The 24,258-nt window shown below is 36.3% G+C and overlaps 1 protein-coding gene across 1 annotated transcript in view; it reads right to left on the reverse strand.

The window, feature by feature from the left end:
* Window positions 1-24,258, reverse strand: part of LOC135709033 (uncharacterized) — a 31,065-nt gene that overhangs the window by 1,074 nt on the left and 5,733 nt on the right. The window contains exons 2-4 of the mRNA XM_065231223.1: window positions 17,488-17,617; window positions 16,819-16,971; window positions 9,199-9,350 (exon numbers count right to left, since the gene is read on the reverse strand). Coding sequence (XP_065087295.1) covers window positions 9,199-9,350; window positions 16,819-16,971; window positions 17,488-17,617 — 435 coding nt within the window. The remainder of the gene's footprint in view (window positions 1-9,198; window positions 9,351-16,818; window positions 16,972-17,487; window positions 17,618-24,258) is intronic.

Genomic DNA, 24,258 nt, shown 5'->3' on the forward strand with positions numbered 1-24,258 from the left:
GATTGAAATCAACGGATGCTTTAATAATGATTTTAATAAACATATATAAGAATTAACCGGTATTTTCTCTATTAAAAGTTGCAGGGTTCTCGCTACTTCGTCGTATGGCACCCATTGAATTTATTTATATGTTTTCTGTCGACATGATGAAAGATTATTATTATTTTCCAAGTAAAGACGATATACAGGGCACATAACAATCGGAAATTCATGCAACAAGGAAGTGAGAAGCAAGTATCAAATCCCGAATAAATCAAACTAAACTATTTAGATTTTAAAAATAATTGCCGTCAACTATTTTAATTAAGGCGGAATAAATTCAAAACTATTGAAAAGGATTTTGATAATCCGCCTAATATACCTTAATTGCATCAACTTAATTTACATCCTGTTTGAGAGATTGGAGAATTTCATTTGGTCGATAATTATTCCTCTTCGATCCTTGTTTGGAACCTACCCGAGGTTATTTTGCTTGGATATCGATTTGGAATATTCCTCTTTTATTCTGCGGATTCTTTTAGTAATCTGCTTGGAAGCCGACTTGGAGACACTTTCTTCTGCCACCGATAAAAAAGGCAATCTCTTGACCCCCTTCTAAAGAATTGATTTGATATACTCACGGATGATGATAATGATCTGTAATCTAGTCAAAATTATATTAAACATTCCCGGCTTAATGCCAGAAAGGAAAAGATTATCCCTATTATGATAACCACTTCCGGTTTTCATGGTCTTCGCACGGAACTTTTGAATTTCGTTAAGTTTTTACCTCAAATTGGCTGTCAGGGTGAATGTCGTGTATTAGCTGAAACCTTGGACGGATTCAAACGCCTTCTCAAATATCTTACTGAGCAGCAACACAAATGCATGCGTAGGCCAGTAAAAGAATTTTCCCAAGGTTGATTTTCAGAAGCGTACCCATTTATCGGAGATGAACCAGTCTGCGGCTGAAAATTTCCTAAATAAAGAGACAAAAAAAAACTTACCCATTATAGGTCTAAATTCTTCATTATTGATGATTTTTATGCAAAACACTGCTCATGAAATAATGCTCAAAGCAATTCCAATGGAAATATTCTGGTTGATGATTGTTCTGCAGGTTATTACGATATTCAATATCCAAACACCTCAACATGCTATTCTTCTGCAAGAACTCCCTCAACTATTGATTTGGTCTTCACTGATTGATGTTAACTTTTAAGCCAATTGGTTACCTTTGCTGACTTCAGTTCTGATCACATGCCAGTAGCTTTTGAAATATCACAAGAAATAATTTCTAATCCCAACAGCTCCACTTTCTATCACCACAGAGCTTATGGGCAATATCAAACATTTATGGAATATAACTTTGATCCAAACATTCCTTTGCAAACCAAAGATGAAATTAATTATGCTCTTGAGTATCTGACTACTTCTGTATTTGAAGCAAGAGCTGCCTCAGTACCAAAATGCTAGGTTAAATTAGATTCTATTATAATAGAAGATGATCTTCAGCTCTTGATCCGTCTGAAAAATGTCCGTGCAAGGCAATATCAAAGAACACGCGATCCTGCCATAAAATTCATCTGGCAGGATTTGCAAAACAAATGAGATTCTTTGCCCTGAGGAACAAACTTTCGAAATAAGACCCAAGGTCCAATCTCTTTTGGAAACACACTACAATTTTGAAAAAAAACCTTAAGAGCCAATTCCAGCGCATAAAGAAGGTGGTAAAATTTTTAAGACAAATTCAGGAAAAGCTCAGAAATTTTGTAAGCAATTCGAGAGTTTCCATAATTTCAATTTTGGTCTTGCTAGTCCTATTGAGAATCAGGTTGCTCGGGATTATCTGAATATTTTCTCTACGGAATATATTTTTGACGATTCCTGGGGGACTGATTTGGACAAAGTAAGATCTATAACTAAAAAGCTTGAGAGTAGCTTGTGTTTCTTGGTAAAATTATTTGTCAGATGTTTCCATTGGGCATACCTTCGTGATAAATGGAAAAATGCAAAACTTGATCCAATTTTGAAGCCAAATAAAAATCCAGCTGAAGCTTCGAAGACTGAAACGCGCAAAAACTGGTCAACAAAAAAACACATTTCTTTCAGTCAAAATTCATATCACAAAAATCTTATTTTTCTTTTGGTAGTTCAATTCATACATTTAAAGGAAAAAATGTTCGTTTAGTCTTTTGGTTTGCCAAATCCGAACTGCGTGCCTTCCGCTTAACCCCTTCCAATAAATTTTGCACAGTGGTCTCATCGACCTTATTCGCCGCCGAACGCCAGTTAGACTTAAACTGCTGCTCGTTTTCATGGATTTATTAGTTTTTTTGAGATTCCGTTTGACCAAGGCCAAATACCGTTCGATAGGGCGGAGTTCTGCTGTTGGGATGGTTGTGGTCTTTGAGTATCACAACCACGTTGTTTGCATCGTACCACTCGATTGTCTTTTTCCTATAGTGGCAGCTCTCCAAGTCCGGCCAGAACAGCACAGGTCTAGCACAGGAATGATTGCAGCCGCTTTTTCAGGCACTCCTGAACGTAGATCTCTTGATTGATGGTTCCCGTAGTAAAGAAAATGCCGCTTTTTAGACCACACGTGCATATGGCCTGCCAGACGAACTTCGGGAATTTCGATAGTTTGATGGTTTTGAAAATTTCAGCCACCTTCCCTTTTCCTGGTGCGGTATAAAACTCCTGTCCCGGAAGCTGCTTGAAATCCGCCTTCACATAAGCTTCGTCGTCAATGACGACACAGTCGAACTTTGTGAGCAGTTTCGTATACAGCTTGCGGGACCGCTGCTTTGCCGACGTGTTTTGTTTGTAATCTCGGTTCGCCACCTTCACCTTCTTAAAGGTTGACAACCCGGCTCGTTTCTTGGCCCGCTGCACAGTAGTATGGGAGACAGCGACGTCCCGGATGGAGAGGTTAAGATTCCGCTTATATTTCATCGCCACCTTCTTCGTCGTCGCTGCTACGTCCGGATTACGATTGCCGCCGCTTCCAGGCTTCCTGGCGGTCGACAAACGCTCCCGGAACACTTTTGAAACGTTTGTCACGGTCGATTTGGCCACATCCAGCAATTTTGCCAACTAGGCGTGTGAGAACGTCGGATTCTCTTCCTGCGCGAGCAAAATTTTGAAACGCTGCTCCTCTTGCTTGGACGTCATTTTGACAACTGGAGAGCAAACGATGAAAACTCATCATAGCAACTATTGTATTTACACTCAACTTCCAAATACAGCATTTCAGGTTTTTTTATGCATTTTTAACAGATGTACACCAATTTGAAGTTGACCAATTTTTGCGCGTTCCAGACTTTAAGTTTGTTTTCTTCATTAAGTAAAACTTTTGAAAAGATAATTTAGAATAGAATGATGCTTCACATCAATATGAACTCATCAACTCTTAAGAGTTACGAATTTAATTCGCTCAAACAAAGGTGAAGGCTGCTCAACGGGAGTTGCTCTTCAAGACATAAAAACAAGCATTCGACAGTGTTTGGCATGAAGGTTTGATTGCCAAATTGTAAAAGTTTAATTTTCCACTTTATATCATGAAATTTGTTCAAAATTATTTAACTGACAGAACTATGCAAATAAACTATCAAAATTCCAAACATGAACGACTACCTGTTACAACAGGAGTTCCTCTGGATATCATTCATGGGGCTATATTGTATAACATTTTCACTTCGGACCTCCCTGATTTTCCACAGTATTGCCAAAAATCTTTGTTCGCCGATGACACAGGCATTTCCGCTAAATGAATATAGATATATATATATATATATATGTTGGTATATATAGATTTTTCATACTAATAAGACCAAAGTGTTCTTTTTTATATGTATATATTTAAGAAAGAAAACTATACATGAATTTGTACTAGTCGACGTCGGTTGACGTAATAAATCTAAAATACTGAGTAAAAAGATCGCTTACAGATAGGACCGACTAGGTCATTGCCTGCAGCTCGGTCGGTTTGCCGTTGTGACTAAAAGTGATCCACTAAAGATGTCCGTGAAAATAAAGCACAAGATCAAATTCAGTATCGCTAATGAAAGTGCTTCGTCTTCTAGACTTTGTAGCCTTCTATAGCGAGTGTTTTGTCAGCTCTCAACTTAGAGTTCTAGATGTACTTCCACAGTTCTTAATTGCCAACATCAATGCATGATTTTGTGTATTGTATGGTAAGGAAATATTTCCTCTTTCAGACTAACAGCAGGCCTAAAAACTCTAAAATTAATTCTTAACTCCCTAATTTTCCAAGATAGAGATAATAAGTCATAGACGCATGCAAAATTTGTTACGTCCGTGATCTTTCCATCTTGGAATATTTTTCTCGATCCAATAATAAGATTTTTTCTAAGACTGCTGATGAGAGCGGAAAAATATCAATTGCTAATGATTGTGCCATCACTGAAAGTCACTATTTATTCACAATTTTCGTTATTTTAGTCACTAAAGTCACTAATATTATATCACATACCCACATCCAGCTCTGCAAAGTCTATAACCAGATCACGATCCTTAATTTTCATAAACGAGCTTTAAGGATCCAAATATCCGTCGTTTTTCGCTCTGATTCGTGAAGAAGACATTCATGTGGATGTTTCTGATCTTCTTGATGACCATCTCGTAACCATCCAAGACATAAATTCAATATATAATCCTAAATTCACACATTTTGCTCGAATCTTATTGTTTTAGAGCAAATCTTGACATTTAAAGTTCTGCTTCTTGAAGTGTTAACTTCTACGGATGTTCCGGATTATTCAGAAGTCAGATAGTGTCAATTTATGATAGTGTCGACTCGAGTAGTAATACAAGACACAGAAGAAGTCTGCACATTGTAGACGAAATACGCGTATCTGTCAATGATAAGCAAATAAGGTAGTGGAATTAAATGGAAATTACTAATCCTTCTCTCTATCTTTATACAGGTATTCCACTAAGCCATTCACATTCATCAGATGTCAATTTATGGTCCTTATTTAGTAGCCAATCTTCAATTCTCACATTTATCTCAAGCCGTATTGATAAAATAAATAGGCATCTATGTTTTGCTATATTAAGTGGTTACTTCTACGGATGTTCCGGATCTTAAGAAGTATCAGGTCGCAACCATCCAAGATCTAGATCCAATTATCTAGATCTAGAGTTCAATTTCATAATATTACTATTCTCACGGATGTTCCAGATCTTCCGGAAGATCAGAAAATGGTCAACAGATCTTACATTTAATTTTCAATGAACACATTTCTCATGCTTTATATTGATTTAAAAAAATAAATAATAAATAATAATGTATTTATTTTGTGCTTCGATTTTATGGACAATTCAATTATACGCACATTTAAGAATCGAAAATGTGCATATAATCAAGTTATACCTGTACTCGGTGGGGAGCCCATCCGGAAAAATAGAGTAAAATTGAATATGTGTCATTCCGCGCTATAGGTGCTAGGCTATATGTACTCGACTCATACGATGAATCTCGAATTACTCCCGGGCATGCTTCCCTTAACATATCGTTTCACTGAACTGTCTCTTCGATTACCCATCCATTGTGATCTAATGAATCCATTGGTAAGAGACAACTTTGAGGAGCTGCTTAACCTAAATCCTCAAACAAGATTCATGAGTCTGTACTATGACTACATGAAGCTGAAGGTTAATCATTCTTCATTCAATTCAAATCGTGCTTGCTTTCAAGACTTATACAGTTTATCTGTAAATTTTGATCAGACCATCAGGAAATCCAAGGAATACCAGATCACCATCGGTCTTTACCTCAATGTTTGCAATCTAGTACCACCATAACGATAAAAGTTTTGTCAAAGATCGGTCAACTATAAATACTTCCACTAGTGTATTTAATGAATTTCATAGTGCCTCCTATAAACTGCAGAATCGCTTCTCCGTATACGTCGAGGAACTAGCAACTGTATTTTAATAGTAAAGCAAATTTCAATACTTCCCTCTGACCACTACACAGTTTGAAAAAGTAGTGTAAATTTCTGTTCAATATGATGCACATAAAAAGAGCGTCACATCTCATCTAAGTAGTCTAAAGCTCTGAGATATTTTATGAAATATTTGTAAACAACATTGGTTACAAGTTGCTCGTTTGCGTGAAATGAAATACAAGTTTATGTGAATGAATGTTTACATCACAATTATAATTCAGAAATTTTTGCTGTGTACGAAAAGCCTTAGCTCATTGGAGGCTGTACGTTAAATGAGGCTGATGAAGCACTCCTTGTATTTCCTGTTTAAAATACGATCTAAAATGTGTGCTTTGTCTAATAGCTCCTATACTATCATCTTAGATTTGGTCCTCTCTCATTGTTCTTTTCCGGGTGGTCTCGCTGGCTAGGCGGACGCTATGGAAGGCGATACTTATGAGCGCCAAATCGCCTTTAACGATTTTTTTTTTTTTTTTTGAATTACTCGTCAGCAAGTCTTCATCAATTAGCAACAAAAATGGAATGATGGTAATTTAAGAAGATTTTTACATTCAATAGAATACTCCCATAGGTGTCCAATAAACCGTGATTCAAAAGGTTGACTTTATATGCGTTGTGTCAAGGCTCATGTCAATCATTGTTAGTTAGGCTCGCATTTCTATCGAATTGGACCGTCAGGCAGTAATTTGTGTGCATGAGGCAAAGGTTATCATGATATCGAGCATGTTGTTTGGTCATATACCTTACACCGTTTTGCCAGATCTGAGTTAACCGCATCCCTCGAGGAAAACAACCCACAATACCCGTTTGATATGCATTGGCGAGCCAATAATATTTATTATTATTCATAGAATTATATCAGTTTGTCAATGCAGTGACGTGTCCGTTAGAGTAGAAGTATATTCCAGATTTCCCAAGTAGCCAACAAGTCCGCTAATCGTCCTTTTTGCAATACGACTTATATAAAGTTAGGAAACCGTATATTTACCTTATATCGCAAAAAAAAACTATTATCGAGTAGTTAGTGGGCTTGGTAGTTACTTGAGTTAGACTCAAGTGGCCATTATGAATTCAAACATGGTTTAATTTGCTTGACCTAATTCCTGTTTGTCACACAGTGCTATTTTTTGAAGGAACTCTTCAAGATTGGGTTTGCATAGTTTTAAAAGTAAACTTTTGTCTTTTTAAAAACTGCAGGGTTAGAAAAAAATATATTGTAGAATCAGAGAGTTGGATGTCTGCTCCGGTATGGGAACTTTTTTATTAAAACATGTCTTATCTTCCCTGAGCATAGAGTATGAGTACAATCACTGCGACACAATTATACCAAAACAAAAATGGCAATCGGATTAGAAAACTCTCAATTAACAACAATGGTAGTGGATCTAGACCATTAAGTTGAAAGTCAGTGCAAGTTCCACTAGGTTAGTAATAAGAATGACGCTTTCAATCAATTTAACATGAAAAAACAGCTTTGAGTGGGTTGGTTTATTTCCTTTAAATTCCGTTACAATTGCTTATCTTTTGACAGATACGCGTATTTCGTCTACTACTTGCAGACTTCATCAGAGCCAAACACTCAACACCACGGCTCTTCTTAAAGGTATTCCGTTAAGAGGTTCGACAAATTTAAAGGATTGATGAAAAAACAGTTTTAACTACTTACAAGGTTCGGTGTACTAAATTGAGATATTCATATTGATACACTGTACAGCATAAAAATTAAATATATACGGATACAACAAATACGGAAAACAAATCAAGGAAAAAAAATGCTCCACTGGTCCGAGGGGTGCTTCGCTCGTCCCAAAAATGTGGATTTTTTAAAGTTAGACTAAAATAAAAATCTCGTTAAAATTTTTACCAAATTGAAAGAGGTCAATTTTACTTTCCTCGGACACTTGGCGCGAAATTACCCATGTGGAAGTTTTTTTAACAAAGATAAAAATCTTATTAAAATGCTTCTAAAACCGTGAGTTACAGAAACACGAATTGACCATGCCATGTAATACTTTCGTGAATTGAATATTAATTCATGTAGACATTCGATTAGATTCCCTTGTGTTAATAAAATCGATTTAAAAACATGTCCACCCCATTGAACAAGATTTGAATTTTGCAGCACATATGTTCGACGAGCAAGAGTATCTGGTTTTGATTTCATGATAGAATAAAATATCACAGCAATTGGCAAAAGACCGTGCTTTCTACATGTTAACTAGAAATAGCTGGTATAAGCTCGATTATGTTTGGCGTTTCATTTATGACAACAAGACTGTTCTGCATTGATATGAATGGGCTGGTAAGAATATGTCAGATTTCATTTCAGGAAATTTTCAGTTATAAAAGGTTTGTGAGTGGTGGGCTGGTCCTTTTGGAAAAATGGAAGAGTGTGCTTGACAAACATTAAAATGAGTATAAATCACTGGTATACTCATTTTTGTGTATCGCCTGCATCCTATTTTTAGCTTCACCTTATGACGACCTGTCGAGTCGAGCAAAATTTCCTCGATCAGACCGAGAATCACACCACATCCAGTATTGTATGCTACAGCTTTTTTGACAAGACTTCACAATCACTGAATATCCACTCAGTATGGTATCATAATCAGCATTGCATTTCTGAAGTTGAAATTACGTCTTAAACTAGCTCAGTAACATAGCTCCATTGCTGAAAAAGTCATGACAACATTTGACAAATTCTTACCAGCGCACAAACACCAACTAAACAGATTTTTTGTTATATGGGCAACGAGAAAAACGCTTGAGTTTATTCAGCTAGCTAGTATTTTTGTAATATATGCAACGAAGCACAGTATTATGCCAATTGCTGTGCTGTTTCATTCCATCAAGAATTCAAATCCAGACCCTTGCCAGTCGAGCATACATGCTACTAATCTCATCCCGTGTTCAATGGGGTGGACATGTTTCCAATTCGACATTCTCAATATAAAGAAGTCAAATTAAATATAAGCTTGGTTTATGCCTAACTGTCGATTCGATGAGTTAATGCACTAAAACGAATGACATTTTCTCATCAATAATGATTTAGTTATTATAGAGAGCGATTCGTCCTACAGTCGCGTGAATTCATATCGCTTATGATGACAAACACTTTTAATAACATTGTTGAGATTGTGTAAATGTTTTTTACGATAATTTCTCTTAAATCAAAAGTTGCTAAAAACGTTAGTCATGCTCTGAAATAAAAGTAATGCCTATAAGTTAAACATAAACTCACCCAATATTAGTCAACTGGAAGTCTTCTAGGTAGATGAAGAAATTTGACAAATCGATGGCAAACTCAAACTGGAATGTCATGGTCGCAATGTCAATATCAACCCATCCTGATGGCCCAAGATCCATGATGTGGGCAGAATAGTCATAAGTAAACTGTGAATGAGAAATCAAAGTATATAGCAGTATATTCTTATACGGATTAATTATGAAAAATTTGAACAAATCTTGATACTCGATGTATTGACAAATTCTCAGCAGTTTCATACAACCAACTTCGGTTCATACACGTTTTCCTTCCTGACAACTTGTGTAGTATTTCGGATGCAATATCGAATTAGAAAAATTTCCGAATACCATATTGTTGTGACACTAACAAGCAGAACAAAGCGGAACACATGTTTAAGTCGTGGAATTGGTTCGCAATCGTGTTTACTTCACCAAAGTATTTCATGTAGCTAGATAAGGAGTCGCAAGTCACATGCTTATTTGTGAGTGTCCCCATGCTCCTGGCTTGAACTTTCGGCAAGTAAAAAATCGGAGGAAAAAGTTTCCATGCCTTTGGTATTTTTTTCGGTTGAACCGCTTCTAGGCTTTTTGCTCAGTTGAATAAATTACAAGATGTGACTGTGGACATGTATGTATAGATGCAAGATGAAACGTCTGAGCCAACCCTAGCGACGCAACGATAAGACCCAACTCGATTCGTCTTCTGGAAAAGTTATTTATAAAGCTTTTTGAATAATTTATCTTCTGCAAATGCGAGTAAGATAAAATAAGTCCCCTCAATTACCGAAGAAATTAAAGCAAACGAAAGTTTAAACAGCAAACCTATTCACTTTGTACCAAAATGCTCGTTGTAGAAACTTCTATACGACTACTCTCAGTCTTACATAAGTTGCTGCATCCTAGTCAATGTTGGCGTCTATAGTGAAATACCAGTATAAAGATAGAAAGAAGGATTAGTTATTTCCATTAAATTACACTACCGTAATTGCTAACCCTTGACTGACACGCGTATTTCGTTTACAATGTGCAGACTTCTTCAATGCCTTGTACCAATAATAGACTGGTATTTCATTCAGTCAAGTATTAGTAAAAGACAAGGGGGAATAAGGGAGTGGAATTAAATTGGAAATTAACCACTTCATTCGAGCTGTTGAAATGACGTTTACTACCACTCGAACTTTGAAATAAAACATTATTTTGAGATTTTTTCTTCTAGAACCTCGAGAAAAGTAGCCATAATTTGTGCGTTTCATTAAAAAATAGAAATTAGTTGGTCCAGTTTTGTGAAATCGCTGGTAGAAAGTCACGCCAAAACTGCTTGACAAAGTGGTCAATTACTAATCGTTCTCTCTTTCGCTTAATGCTGCTAGTTTTTGTGATGGTATTATGTTACTTCTTTGTACAGGGTGATTCGGAGTAACTGTCACCGTTTTCATATGTATGTAATTCTCAATGGGTAAAATTAATATATGCTCAAGTATTTTTGTTTTAAAGTGTGTACAAATGTCATCTTGTATTGATAATAGGACTAGAAATATAATTTGTTTTTTGATTTCAAGCAGCCATGGATCTGTATGCCTTTAAAATCTGAAACATTTTCGAGTGATTGAAGCATTTATATTTCGCACCATTTTCCTTGATTTGTTTCCGTCGATCTTGTTTTCCGTGCTGAGCACCAATGCTACACTAATAGAACTCCACACATTTTTATTGACGAATTTCCATGTAAAATTCCTCATGATTTTCATGTGACCACACATAAACAGAATCTACCCAGAAGCACACATGATATTTATGAGTCAAATGAATAGTATGTGTGGTTACACATGGCTTTTATGTGTACACATATTAAGTATGTGTCCGACACATAGATATCATTTGTTGATCACATTGCAAAAATTCATGTGTGGGACACATAAAACAATCTTTGAAAATTTATCTATCGACCCATCAACTCATGGACCGGGGACCAACGACATTACTTCTGGCGTGATCAGAGATATTATGCCTCAGAACATCCCGGCGGTGCCGACTGGGATTGAACCCAGGCCTGCTGGGGCCGCTTTTTCGCAACGTACAAATGAACCACACAGTTCGAAAAAGTAGTGTAAATTTCTGTTCAATATGATGCACATAAATAGAGCGTCACATATCATCTAAGTTTACATTATAAATCATGTGAAGTTCTGAGACATTTCATGCAAAGTAGCAAATATTATATACAAAAGCCCATCTTTGTAAACAACATTGTTTACAAGTTGCTCGGTTGCGTGAAATGAAATATAAATTTACGTGAATGAATGTTTACATCACAATACAAATTCAGAATTTGTATCTGTGCATGCATGGAAAATCCATTCGATATCAGAGCTTAAACGCATCGCCAGGACTCCAGAAGTCCTGGGACTAAAACGTGCTTGCCAATTGTGATTCATTATCATGACAAATATGGGTGATAAATACAGTAAAGGGAGAGAGATTTGAATTTAAGTATGTTAATTTGAAGGTTATATATATGTACACACTAAAAAAATCTGAATTTTACTGGTGATGTAAACATCCATGCATGCAAACATTCATGCATGTAAACTTTCTTTTCACGTAAACTAGCAGCTTGTAAGAAATGTTGCAAACAAAGGTGGAAAATTGCATACAATATATGGAATATTGCATGACATGTCTCATAAATCTACACGATTTATAATGTAAATTTGTATGATTTATGACGCTCCATTTATGTGCATCATAGTAACGGAAATTTACACTACTTTTTTAGCTGTGTAGTATATCTGAAATATAATGATATCAAAGATGCATGCAAGCGTTCAATCGTAAAGAAGTTTTTTTTAAGTGACAGTTTTTCCAAATCACCTTATACAGTTTTAATTCATTGACGAATTTATAAACATTAATTTAAAAAATATATATAAGCAACTCAACAAATGCGTATAAAAATATTGTATTACAGATTGACGTTGCAAAACCAAAAAATTAAAAATTTGTTGAAAATCACTCGATAGTCGGTAAAATCGATTGCAGCTTGTTGCGTTTATTGCCTGCAGCTCGATCACTTTGTCGTTGCGGTTTAATATTAACAATTAGAGATCATGAGACCGAAGCTTCTGAATCATGGCTCCATGCTCCACGAGCTTGTTACTGTTCGTGCTTCGTGCCGGATTTCCAGTAGTACTTTCTGTTCGAGCAAGTGCTCGACTCTCGATTTCGAACTAAGATCTGTGCGATATGTTTGAATATTTTGCATTCGAAGAGTTGCTCACTTGTCTCATTTTATTCATATAATTCTGATAAACACTCTAACCACTACACGTCGTAAAGAATACGATCAAATAAAACATCCCCAATAAAAGCGCGAAACCCTTTGTTTCTCTATATAGCTTTGAAGCTCTAAGATGAGCTTTTACTTGCCCTTAACTGAGGGTTCTTCAACCCTCCAGCGCCGATAAGGAAAATTTTGAAGTAAACTCATTTATATTTATACCGTGCTATTTGGGTGGTTGTTATGACCACTAAAGGCATTTTTTAAGAAGAAATTTTACTTTTTTTGCTTGGAACAGACTCAAAGTGGTCACTGTGGTCCAATCCGCTCCACACCAAAACAAATGAAAATAGGCTAATATACCGCGACAAATTTCATCAGAATCGGATAAGAATTGAATGTTTACAGCCAAAATAAATTAGGTTTTACCTGTAGCGCTGAAGGGTTAAAGCAATTCCACTGTTATTAATTGAGAGTTTTCAATGCCAACCAATGAATGCATGTAATTGTACATTGTGCGGCAAGCTCTAGTGTAGTACTAGAATTCTGACTAGAATGGGATACGTTAAACGTTTGCTTGGGACCAATAGGCTAGTCAAGTAGTGAGTCAATTTCAAATCGATAGTTTCGTATTGATTGTTGATGATACTCTATGCCCAGGGAAGACGGTCAACCCGAAAGATTTCCTGAGACAGACCGGGAAACGAACCTGCTGCCTCCACACAGTGCTACAGTGGGACAAACTCTTAAACGAAACATTTTCGAGGGTTGGTGCATCGTTATTACTAAACTAGCTATTGGCGTAAACAGATAGCTCACAACTTATCAGCTAAGATGGCACCACGATCTAACTTTATACTATGCTATTGTAGAAACTTGATGTCTTCAGAAAAATTGTTTGTCTTAATGATAAGGTGTTTGTCTTAATGATAAGTTGTTTGTCTTAATGAGCAACTTTTTTGAAGACGTCAAAGTTGCACAGCCTGACATCTTGGCATTCCAAGTTATTTGGAAAACAATATTTTAATTATAATCAAAATTAGATAAAACAGAAATACTTAGTAAACTTTTTGATTGCAATAGCATTTAACCTCAAAATACCAGCTGTTGGAGCATATAAAAAGTTGATCAAAGTCAGCGTTGCCAGAATGTTTTAAAGCTGATCAGTATCAAATGTTTTAAAAAATCGGTATTTATCGGTATTTACTGTTTTAATTATTTTAAATTTTTGCCGATTTTGAAAGCGATTTTTTTTTTATCTTTTGGGCTATGGTCGGAAACTTTCGGAAGAAAACTCCGGGGAATGTTTGAATTAACTTCTGGAGGAAGTTGACAACAACATCCAGAGAAAGAAGAAAGAAGCTAACCTGGAGGAAATTTGAGGAAAGTTCTGAGAGAAGTCGGAAAATCATCCGCGAAACTTCCAAGACATAAATTGAGACGAAAATCTTCTGACGAAAATTTAAAGAAACATTCAGAAAAAATCGGATTTCACATTCAAAGGAAGACAGAAAAGTTTCGGAAATCGGAAATAAATTCCAGAAGTAGCCATTTCCAAGGGAAGCCAGAAGGAGCTAGGAAAAACCTTCCAATAGAAGTAAAAAAAAACAAACTGTACAAAATTCCAGAACTATACGAAAGAAATTTCTGGGAGAAGTTTAATAGAACTTCCTGCAGAAGACGCAAGAAACTTACTGAGGTAGATTGGGAAAAAAAATCTGGAGGAAGGCGGAAGCCAGAGCGCTAACGGAACAGTCGAAAGAAACAAGGACATAATTCCGGAAGAAACAGCTCTTGGGGGATGTTCTAATGATCCAGAAAATTTTCCAAATAGTCATAAACCATCCCTGAAGACTTTGAAATACTTGGAACTTCCTTGATTATAATCAGACTACCGAAATATATCTAATCAACTTTGAAAGTCTCTAGACTTTCTTGAACATTACGAAATTTCTTAAGTGCTCTCACAATTTTCTTGCGTTTATTGTAAGATCAGCTTTGAAGTTCTTTGATATTCCCGATTTTTCTAATTTTTAAAAGTTATCAACACTGCCATTAATAAGCATGCTAATGTTCATGTAACTTCCCTAACGTTTCTTTAATTTGCATGAGCCCCTCGGAACATTGCTGAAGTTTTCGGAAATTGCCTGAGTTTCTCGGAACTCCTTTAAAGTTTCAGCGATATCCTTGAAATTTAAAGCTTCCTAAAGTTCTTTCAATTCTCCTGAAACTAATGGAACTATTAGATTTTCCAGAAGTTGTTTGGACTTGTGAAGTATCCATAATATTTATGATGTTTCCTTAAGGTCACTGGAGTTCGCTGGACCGGGTTTTAACAGAAGTTATTGAAACATTTCTCAACTTATACAAACTAACTGAAAAGTCCGAACATTTCTGAAGTTTCAGAACTTCTTAAAAGTTCCGGGAAAGTTGAAAAAACTGGCAGGAAAAGATGGAAGAATCATTCGAAATAAGTTTCCGAGAGGAATCGTAAAATAATTTACGATGTAAGGTGGAAGAAAATTCAAGAAGTTAAATAACATTCAAAACGTATTTCCCAATTCCCAGAAATTACCAGAAAGAGCAGTCGACTGTTTATCGATTTATGGGTAGCCAACAACGGTGAGGAAACTGAAAGATTAATCGAAAGAGTATTCATAAGACATTTTTAAAAATGTTTTTTTTTTATTTCAAAGGCTCAAAAAATTTGAGATATTCAAAAAGAAACAAGTCTCTCACAATAATTTTCTCCGAAATTCGAGCGCGGCCAGGCAATATTAATTTTGGTTTTTTTAATAAAATCGGTATAAATCGGTATAAAACCTCAAAAATCGGTATTCTGAGGAGCCTTATCTGTGTATCGGTATCTAGTTCGGAAATCGGTATAAATACCGATAAATCGGTATATCTGGCAACGCTGATCAAAGTATCTGTTAAATGAAATATCGTGGTGGCACAAGTTACCCGCTGCACCAGCAACGCGCCATTACACCATTTGTACTTACTACCACCATACACAATGCTCGGATCACTCCAACTTGTAGGGGAACGTGTGGTATTGCACCACTCATAAGGAAATAATAAATTTCACTTCATTTTAATCAATATACATTCTATTTCAGCGCATTAATTAGTCTTAATAATCTTTTTGATGTTACCGAAAATTTTGTGAGAAAATATGCTTTTATCACCGAGAAATGATTTTAATCAAAATAGCGTTTTGATTTTTCACTGGGTAATCTGGGTGTCTCGTAAGTGTTATGATTTTTACTTTATGTTATGTAGGTTGCATACATTTATGCGCTACCGTGCATTTAGTTTTCACACATAGCACATAGCACGATGCTGGTAATGCATCAGATCAAAACTTAGGAGTGCTCTTATTTTTGCCTATGAAAACTCATACACGTTGAACAAATCTTACATCAAAAGGCACTTAAACATCAGAATAGCATTTAACCCCAAAATACTACCTGTTGGTGCAATAAAAAGTTTATCAAAGTATCTATTAAGCAAAATATCGTGGTGGTGCGCATTACCCCGACCCCATATCTTCGTCAATCTAAGCAGGCGTCTACGTTAGCATTTTCTCAGCGTTACGCACACATATGACGTGTTTGTTTGGATACATTTGTCCTGTGTCCTTTATATAAGGTCTGGGCCAAAGGGCTTATTGGTATTAGTGAAATGTGCAAATGTTTAGTGGTGTTTGGGTAGAGTGACGTCGTCATTTGATTGCTCAGCAATGTTTACAATATTTTTGTTTCCAAACCAGCAAGCTACCTGTTGGCTCAGACCTTACATAAACGTCATTGACATTTATCTGCTGCTTGTAAAAATCAGTTTTACATTAACTATTTATACATTGTTTTCTCACAAATGATTTATTCTAGAGACTTCAAGATGGTGTATGTTTTTGTTCAAGTAGGTAAGTTATTTTCTCTTTCTGTTGGAAAGGTATACATGATTTTTGTTGAAAAGTTAGCTATTTTTAAATGTTGTTATTTCATATTTTTTTGTAATTGAGTTTTACGATGGCGCACGTTTATGCTGAAGCAACCAAGTTGCTACCTCTTGTAGTTGAAAAAATATTAACGATTTTCGTGAGAAAATATATTGTATTTAAAAGTTAATTAAATGTGATAAACTTAAAAGGCTCCCGTAGTTTTTACACTATATATGAGTTATACAGTAAATAGCATAAAAATCAAGTTTCTGTTAATAAAGAAATCAACAAAAATAGTAAATTTGTTTGTCAATTTTGATTTTCATCATAATTCAATTACAACATGTAGGTTCATAATTTGAAGATTTTCTATCTAAAAGAACAATACTTACTCCAAGCTGTCTGATGTTGGACCCAACGGAAACTCGCAGCACCTTTCTATCATAATGCATCATCGCCGTTCCACTTCGTACAACGCTTTGTATGCTGTGGAAAACTCCGTTGGTCAGTTCCAACTCACCATGGTAGGTAATTAAAATGGGTCTCTGTAGGTGAATAGAATACATTTTTAATTAATAAAATAAAGCCAAGGACCGACAATTCCACGTTATTATAACCCGCATAATCAATGACAGCCAACTGCTACACGACGTGCAAGCTAGCTCTCTAAATTACTGATCCAAGTAGCTGATTATTTGAAATTGTTTGCGGTTTGGCTTGTTTCGTTATAAAATCATTTTAGATTAATTAGAAAGAAAATCTTTCAAATGCGGCTAACGTTAATTAAAATTATCAAAATCAGGAAATCTCGTTTACTTCAATACAAGTGAATTTTTTACATTTAAAGGATTTAAAAGAGCATAAAAACAGGAGTTGAGCTACAAAAATGGAAGTGATTGCCTAATAGAATCATCTGGTTAATTCGAGTACGATTATTTTATTGTTTCTTCATGCTCAAAGATCACAGAGTATATCAAATGTAATTAGCAATCACTGATATCAATATTTTTACGAGTGTGAGCCATGAAGGCAGATTGGATTGCTGAAAAACCCCAACTTACGTGTTCGAATCCTTCTACGAAATCTGGCAAATCGATCGGAATGAAGTTTTGGTTCAACCATGGTCCTACTTGTATCATGATGATATCAACGTAATTATTCATATTTGCAGACATAGGTCCTGAGCGGTCACTGAAATAAATCACATTGATTAATTGGCATATTAAGTATTCAAGCATTCTAACTGATATCAGTGAGACGCATTTATTAACCTTAAACGCAACATATTTTATACTGAGGGAGCTGGGTGTATAGTGAGCAACCCCTTTTTGGTCATGCTAAAAATTCAGCAGCCTTTTTTTGGTAACAAAAATGTTTTTTTTTTATAAACAAAAATTATCCTTTAACGTGAGTAAGGGTAAGGTAACAGAAATGTGATTTATTACTGTTCTTTTTTTTTCTTTTATTTAACGTCGGTCTAGTGCCAATCACCAACGGACATTGATTGCCCTCCATTGACGGCAATCGAATGTGCAGGAAGGCAGCTTTCCACACCTGCGTAGGATATCGTACCCATTCAACACACATGGGCCGGGACCAACGGCTTTTTTATGCCTCAGAAAATTCCACCGACCTCGGGCTGGGATTGAACCCAGACCCATCGGGGTGTTAGAAAGCAGTCACGCTTACCACTACACCACCGGCTCCGGCTTTTATTACTGTTGATTATTTCGCTTTGGAAAAATTAAAAGTGGTATCTGAGGTTCTGGAAAACACGCTGTAAATAAACGTATCGTATTTGAAAAGGACACACATACACACATACTGAACTGAATTGTTGTATAATACATGATCCATGAAATGAAAAAAATATTCTATTCATTTTGGTCTGAATATAATATATTTATTAAGACAGAGTTTCTCAATCACAAGCTGTTCTTAGAAGGGTCGCAGGAATTCAGACATTGATATAACCAGAAGGATTTTATTTTTCTTATACTACTTCAAATCTTTTTTTTTTCTTTTCTTCTTTTTCTAGTGGATAAATGCCCATTGAAGTGAAGCTCCTATCATAACTCTTCTCCGAAAAGCATAAAACCTTCATGAACTCGGTACTCACTGCAGCATGATTCGAGCTCCATGTTCGTTGGTAAAAGATTTCAATTATCGTTGCAGTGTGACGTTAAGTACTTTCGTCGATGCTAGTGCTAATTCCATATACTACGACTATCCGATTATGCCAGTATGAACTCCTTTCTCACAAGTGTTGATTGGGCTGAACTAATACGTGATTGTGATGTCAACCTAGCTGCTAGCATTGTAACAAATTACTGTACACAATCGATCAGTTTGTTCCAAAGAAGTTACAAAAATAACAAGTTTACCCTCTCTAGACCAATTCTCTTTTGAAACGTTTAAAGAAGATCAAAAGGAAAGCATTTTAAAAATTCAGCAAAGCAAAAACTGCGTCGTTAAAAGCCTGTTACCTAAGAGCACATAGGGTATATAAAAGACTGAATTTTCAGTTATTTCACTCACATCTAAATCGTTTACAACAGCGTCTAAAATCGAAACCGGAAGGATTTTGGTGCTACTTTTAGTGATTAAAGAAAATAGACCAAACTTCCTTCAATCATGTCGAACGGTGATTCAGAGGTTTCAACCACTTATAAAATTGCATCTCGTTTTCGTGAACAATTTAGCGGTGATTTCTAAAATGTGTCAGCTAGCCTTAAAGATGTCGTCGTTGCCGCTGTCAATATACCACTTTTAACTCACCATTCGATAACAACTGATGTTGTTCTAGCCATTAACCTTAAAAATTGCATCCAATTGCATCTCCATTAGCATCAATATTCGATTCTTCATTGGCTTCTGGTGTTTTTCCAAGCTGCTGGAAAAACCTTTTTGTTCTCCCGATTCATAAAAGAGCCTGCAACTATTCAACTATCCAACTATCAAGGTATCCGCCTTGTGTGCCTCGTCAAAACTTTTCGAACTGATTGCCCTGGACTTCTTATCACAGAAATGCTCACAATATTTCTCATCAGATCAACATGGATTTGTTTCCAGACGGTCTACTACCACCAACCTTGTGACATTTACCATGGCCAAGTTTGACCGATTATAAATTGACGGAAACCTTCACTATTGGCTGCACTCGTACCTGACTGGATGGAACATGTCCGTCAAGCTTGGTGATAATATTTCATCTTCGTTTCTAGCTAAGTCCGGAGTACCACAATGCAGCCATCTTGAATCATTATACCTACTATACATGAACGATGTTAACAACGTCCTGAAATGCCACAAATTAGTCTTACGTTGACGATCTCAAGCTATATTATGTTATCAACAAATCAAGTACGCTTTCTTTCTTCAAGAACAATTAGAGGCCTTCGCAGCTTGGTGCAAGACGAATTGTATGGACTTAAATGATTCTTAATTCTCCATTATTTACTTTGGGCGTAAACGACCACTGGCCCTCCACGACTACGTTTTAAGTGGTACCTCTCTAAAACGTGAGAACACTGTGAAAGATCTTGGAGTAATTCTTGGCTCTTCACTGACATTCAAAGATCAAGTGATGATAATGATGGTCCCACCTCTTACCCCTGCAGAGGTTTGAGCTGAACGATTTATCTTTAAGATAATTAAATATGACATTTTAACCAGGTTAGCAAACAAAATCGAACTAGTTACAGTAACAGATATAATTTCCCTCTAGAGTTTACAGTTGCTTCACAGCGATATAAATGTAGAAAAGCTAAGGCGTCCACCTAAAATATTCTTAAGTATTACAAGCCATCAAGAGTTAATGAACAATCAACAAAGCATCCTATTACACTAGCAACCCCGCAATCTGATGCTATCATAATTTTCAGCAATGTCAGGAATGCTCACGAACCCCTAACATTTGCCAAAAAACTTACTACTAACTCAAGGTATCTTCCAAATAAGCTTCAAAATTTAATTTTTTTATCAAATTTTTAAATTCAGTCCTCTATGTGAGCGATTCCGGCGTAGTGGTTAGCATCCATACCTCTCACGCCAAAGTCACGAGTTCAAATCTCACCTCCAGACAAGTCACGAATGACCCAAGAGCGTTAAAGTGACCATAATAAAAAAAGAAAAAAAAATCAGTCCTCTATATTCGTAATACGCGCGAGAGGCTCAAACCTTCGTAGACTACTTGTTTTGTTTTTTAAATCTACTACTGTTAAATCAAATTGTGTCACACGTCGTATCAAAAGCCTCGTCACAATTGGGATTAATTTTCTAATTCGGCAAACATTTCAAGCATGTGTTTTGTATGAAGACATTATATTGTGCTGTGGTTTGGGCACCGTATTATCAAAACGGAATAAATAGAATCGAAGCCGTCCAACGGAAGTTAGTACGTTACGCACATCGTCACCTGCCATGGAATGACTCTACTGAACAATGCAGGTTGATCCATCTTGATTTCCTCAACAGACTACGACTTTTGTAAGGAATCCAAACCTTGACTTTATAGTTCATGCATTCATCCTTTCTTAAATTAATACCTTCAATTATCACAATAATTGTCATTTACTCTCCATCTCCTTTACACGATTAGCGATTACTTTCTAGGTCTATTGCTCTGTAATGGTAGAATGATGAGATTAAGTTTATTTTTTTTTTTTTTCCTTTGGTTTGTTTTTTCCGTCGATCTTGTTTTCCGTGCTGAGCACCAATGCTACCGACGTGCCAGGAAGGCAGCTCCCACACCTGGACCCTACCTATCGACCCATCAACTCATGAACCGGGGACCAACGGCTTTACTTCCCATCCGAAGGAAGGCGTGATCAGAGATGTTATGCCTCAGAACATCCCGGCGGCGCCGACTGGTATTGAACCCAGGCCTGCTGGGGTGAGAGGTAATCACGCTTACCACTACACCACCGGCGCCGTTAGGGATTAAGTTTAGTCAACAATTATTATTTAAAGCTCATAAAGCTGATAAAGATAAAAGCATAGCATCTTTATCCGTTTGGTGATAAGCTCTACAACGTTGCCGTCCATTGTATTTGTTATCAAAAAATATGAAGAATTCTGATTAAGACACAGCTGTTTGAAGCCCAATAGTGAACGTCGAAGACAGGATTGATTAATTCACCTAGCAGTGACACGTGTCTTTCTCATACACGGTATACAGTGCGCGTCAAAACATTAAAACCAGCTAAAATCATTCCTCTCTGAAACCGTTGAATCTCTTATGTTTGTCATTCAGTTTTATGGAGCTTCCAGGGTTTTTGGACAAACTAGTTTCCAATAGTTTTACAAAATGTTACACAATTTCAATAACAAACCTCTGAGAATTGGGTGATTATGTAATATTGGACATCTTTTACTTAACTAGCTGTTCATCTCAGTGATGCCAATATATTTACAGCTAAAAATTACCATGCAGAACTTGAACATTAAGAAATGAAACAGCCTATGACAGAACTTGACCATTAATAAACATAATCACAAAATTTGATGAATATACGCGAAAAATTGTGTTTTTAAAAATTTACCAATTTTCCAATTTTTAGTATTACTGGTCGAGTATTAGAACAAGACACTGAAGAAGTCTGCACATTGTAGACGAAATACGCGTATCTGTCAAGGATAAGCAAATAAGAAATTACTAATCCTTCTCTCTCTCATTATTTATCATAACAATTGGTTAACAAACAACAGAGATACAATTTTGTTCAGTCCGCATCGTGATCTCTTGCCTTGCGGATCTATTAGCTTTTTGCTGAAGGAAGTGTTACTACTACCTAAAGCTACAACAAATTTAAACAGCACTTTTCAGTACTCAACCTGTAAAAAATTTCTACCTTGTTCAACTCTTATTCCTCTTCGATCCTTGTTTGGACCCTACCCGAGGTAATCCTTTTTGGATATTGATTTGGAAAATTCCTCTTCGATCCTTCAGATTCTTATAGTAATCTGCTTGGAAGTCGATTTGGATAAAAATTTACTGCCGGCATGGCACCTAAACGCAAAAGAAAGGGGCAAACTCTTGACCCCCCTTCTGATGAAATTAATTTGAGTAATCAATTTGATTTGCTCACGGATGATGAGAATGATCCATCATCCAAGAAAAATTCTAGTAAACTTTCCCGGCTTAATGCCAAGAAGGAAAAGATTCCCCCTATTGTGATAACCACTTCCGATTTCCATGCTCTTCGCATGGAACTTTTGAATTTCGTGAAAGTTAAGTTTTCACTACAAATTGGACGTCGGGGTGAATGCCGTGTATTGGCTGAAACCTTGGACGGATTTAAATGTCTTCTCAAGTATCTTACTGAGAAGCATCACAAATTTTTTACTTACGACACCAAAACTGAACGTGTGTTCAACGTTGTCATGAAAGGACTGCCCAGAGGTGAATCCCTGGATCAGATCAAAGATGAACTGGCAAAATTACTTGGAGTTGTGCCACTCCAAGTAATCAAAATGAAATCCCGTCCTGGCGATTCGCGCAACGGGATTTCTAATGATTTTTATTTAGTTCACTTCAAGTCTAGTGAACTAAACAACCTTAAGGCCTTGGAAAAAGCTAGCCTTATGCTCCATGTCCGAGTGAAGTGGGAACACTTCAGGAAGACTGGAGGAAATTTCCAAAACCTCACTCAGTGCCGTAAGTGCCAGGGATGGGGTCACGGAACTAAAAATTGCTACATGCCAGCTAAATGCATGAATTGTGGTGATTCCTCTCACGCAAAGGACGACTGTCCTGTGAAGGAAGATCCTAAGAAATTTAAATGTTCAAATTGTGGTGAAAACCACAAATCCAATTTTTGGGAATGTAAGACTCGCAAAGCGATCCTACAATCTCGTTCTAAGCGACAGGTAGGAAACGCTCCACGTTTCCGACCAGGTACAAATTCCTCTACTGTTAACAATGGTCAGCGAGGAATAAATTCTACATTCGTACCCGTAGGTACAAATATCACCCCTGCTTCAAATTTTTCATCTGTACCTACTCCCCTCGCTGCTAACAATGTTCAACGAGTTAATGGAGCTACCTATGCTGCTATTGCACCGGGTAGAAATCAAAATACTAACCAAAGTAATTCTAACGGAAATTTTGACAATTTTGACTTAGGAAGCATTTCTGCCCCTAAAATGGAATTTTTACAGAAATCATTAATTGACATGATTTCTGATATGCTTAAATCTAACTCCATGTTTGATGCTATTCAAACTGGAGTAAAATTTGCAAATGATATTGCCATGACTTTAAAATTCAGTAATGGATTTTAAAGCATTAAATATTGTAAATTGGAATGCTCGATCTTAAAGATAATGAAGATGTGCTATTTAACTTTTTGAGAGTTCATAACGTGCATATTGCCGTTATAACTGAAACGTTCCTTAAACCTGACCATAAGGTTAAGAAGGACGCAAATTATTTGATTTATAGAAATGATCGTCTTGATGGACCCTGTGGTGGCGTTGCCATCATTATTCATAGACGAATCAAACATAAAATTCTTTCTTCATTTGAAACCAAAGTTTTTGAAACTTTGGGAGTTTCTGTTGAAACAAAATTTGGACAACTTACGTTTATAGCTGCCTATTTGCCATTCCAATGCGTAGGCCAGCAAAAGAATTTTCTCAAGGGTGACCTCCAGAAACTTACCCGTCATAGGTCTAAATTCTTCATTATTGGTGATTTTAATGCAAAACACCGCTCATGGAATAATGCTCAAAGCAATTCCAATGGTAATATTCTGTTTGATGATTGTTCTGCAGGTTATTACACTATTCAATATCCAAACAGCCCAACATGCTTTTCTTCTGCAAGAAAT

This window comes from Ochlerotatus camptorhynchus, unplaced genomic scaffold (genome assembly GCF_037179485.1).
Source record: "Ochlerotatus camptorhynchus isolate MF236.1 unplaced genomic scaffold, CSIRO-AGI_Acam_v1.1 ptg000346l, whole genome shotgun sequence".
NCBI lineage: Eukaryota > Metazoa > Arthropoda > Insecta > Diptera > Culicidae > Ochlerotatus > Ochlerotatus camptorhynchus.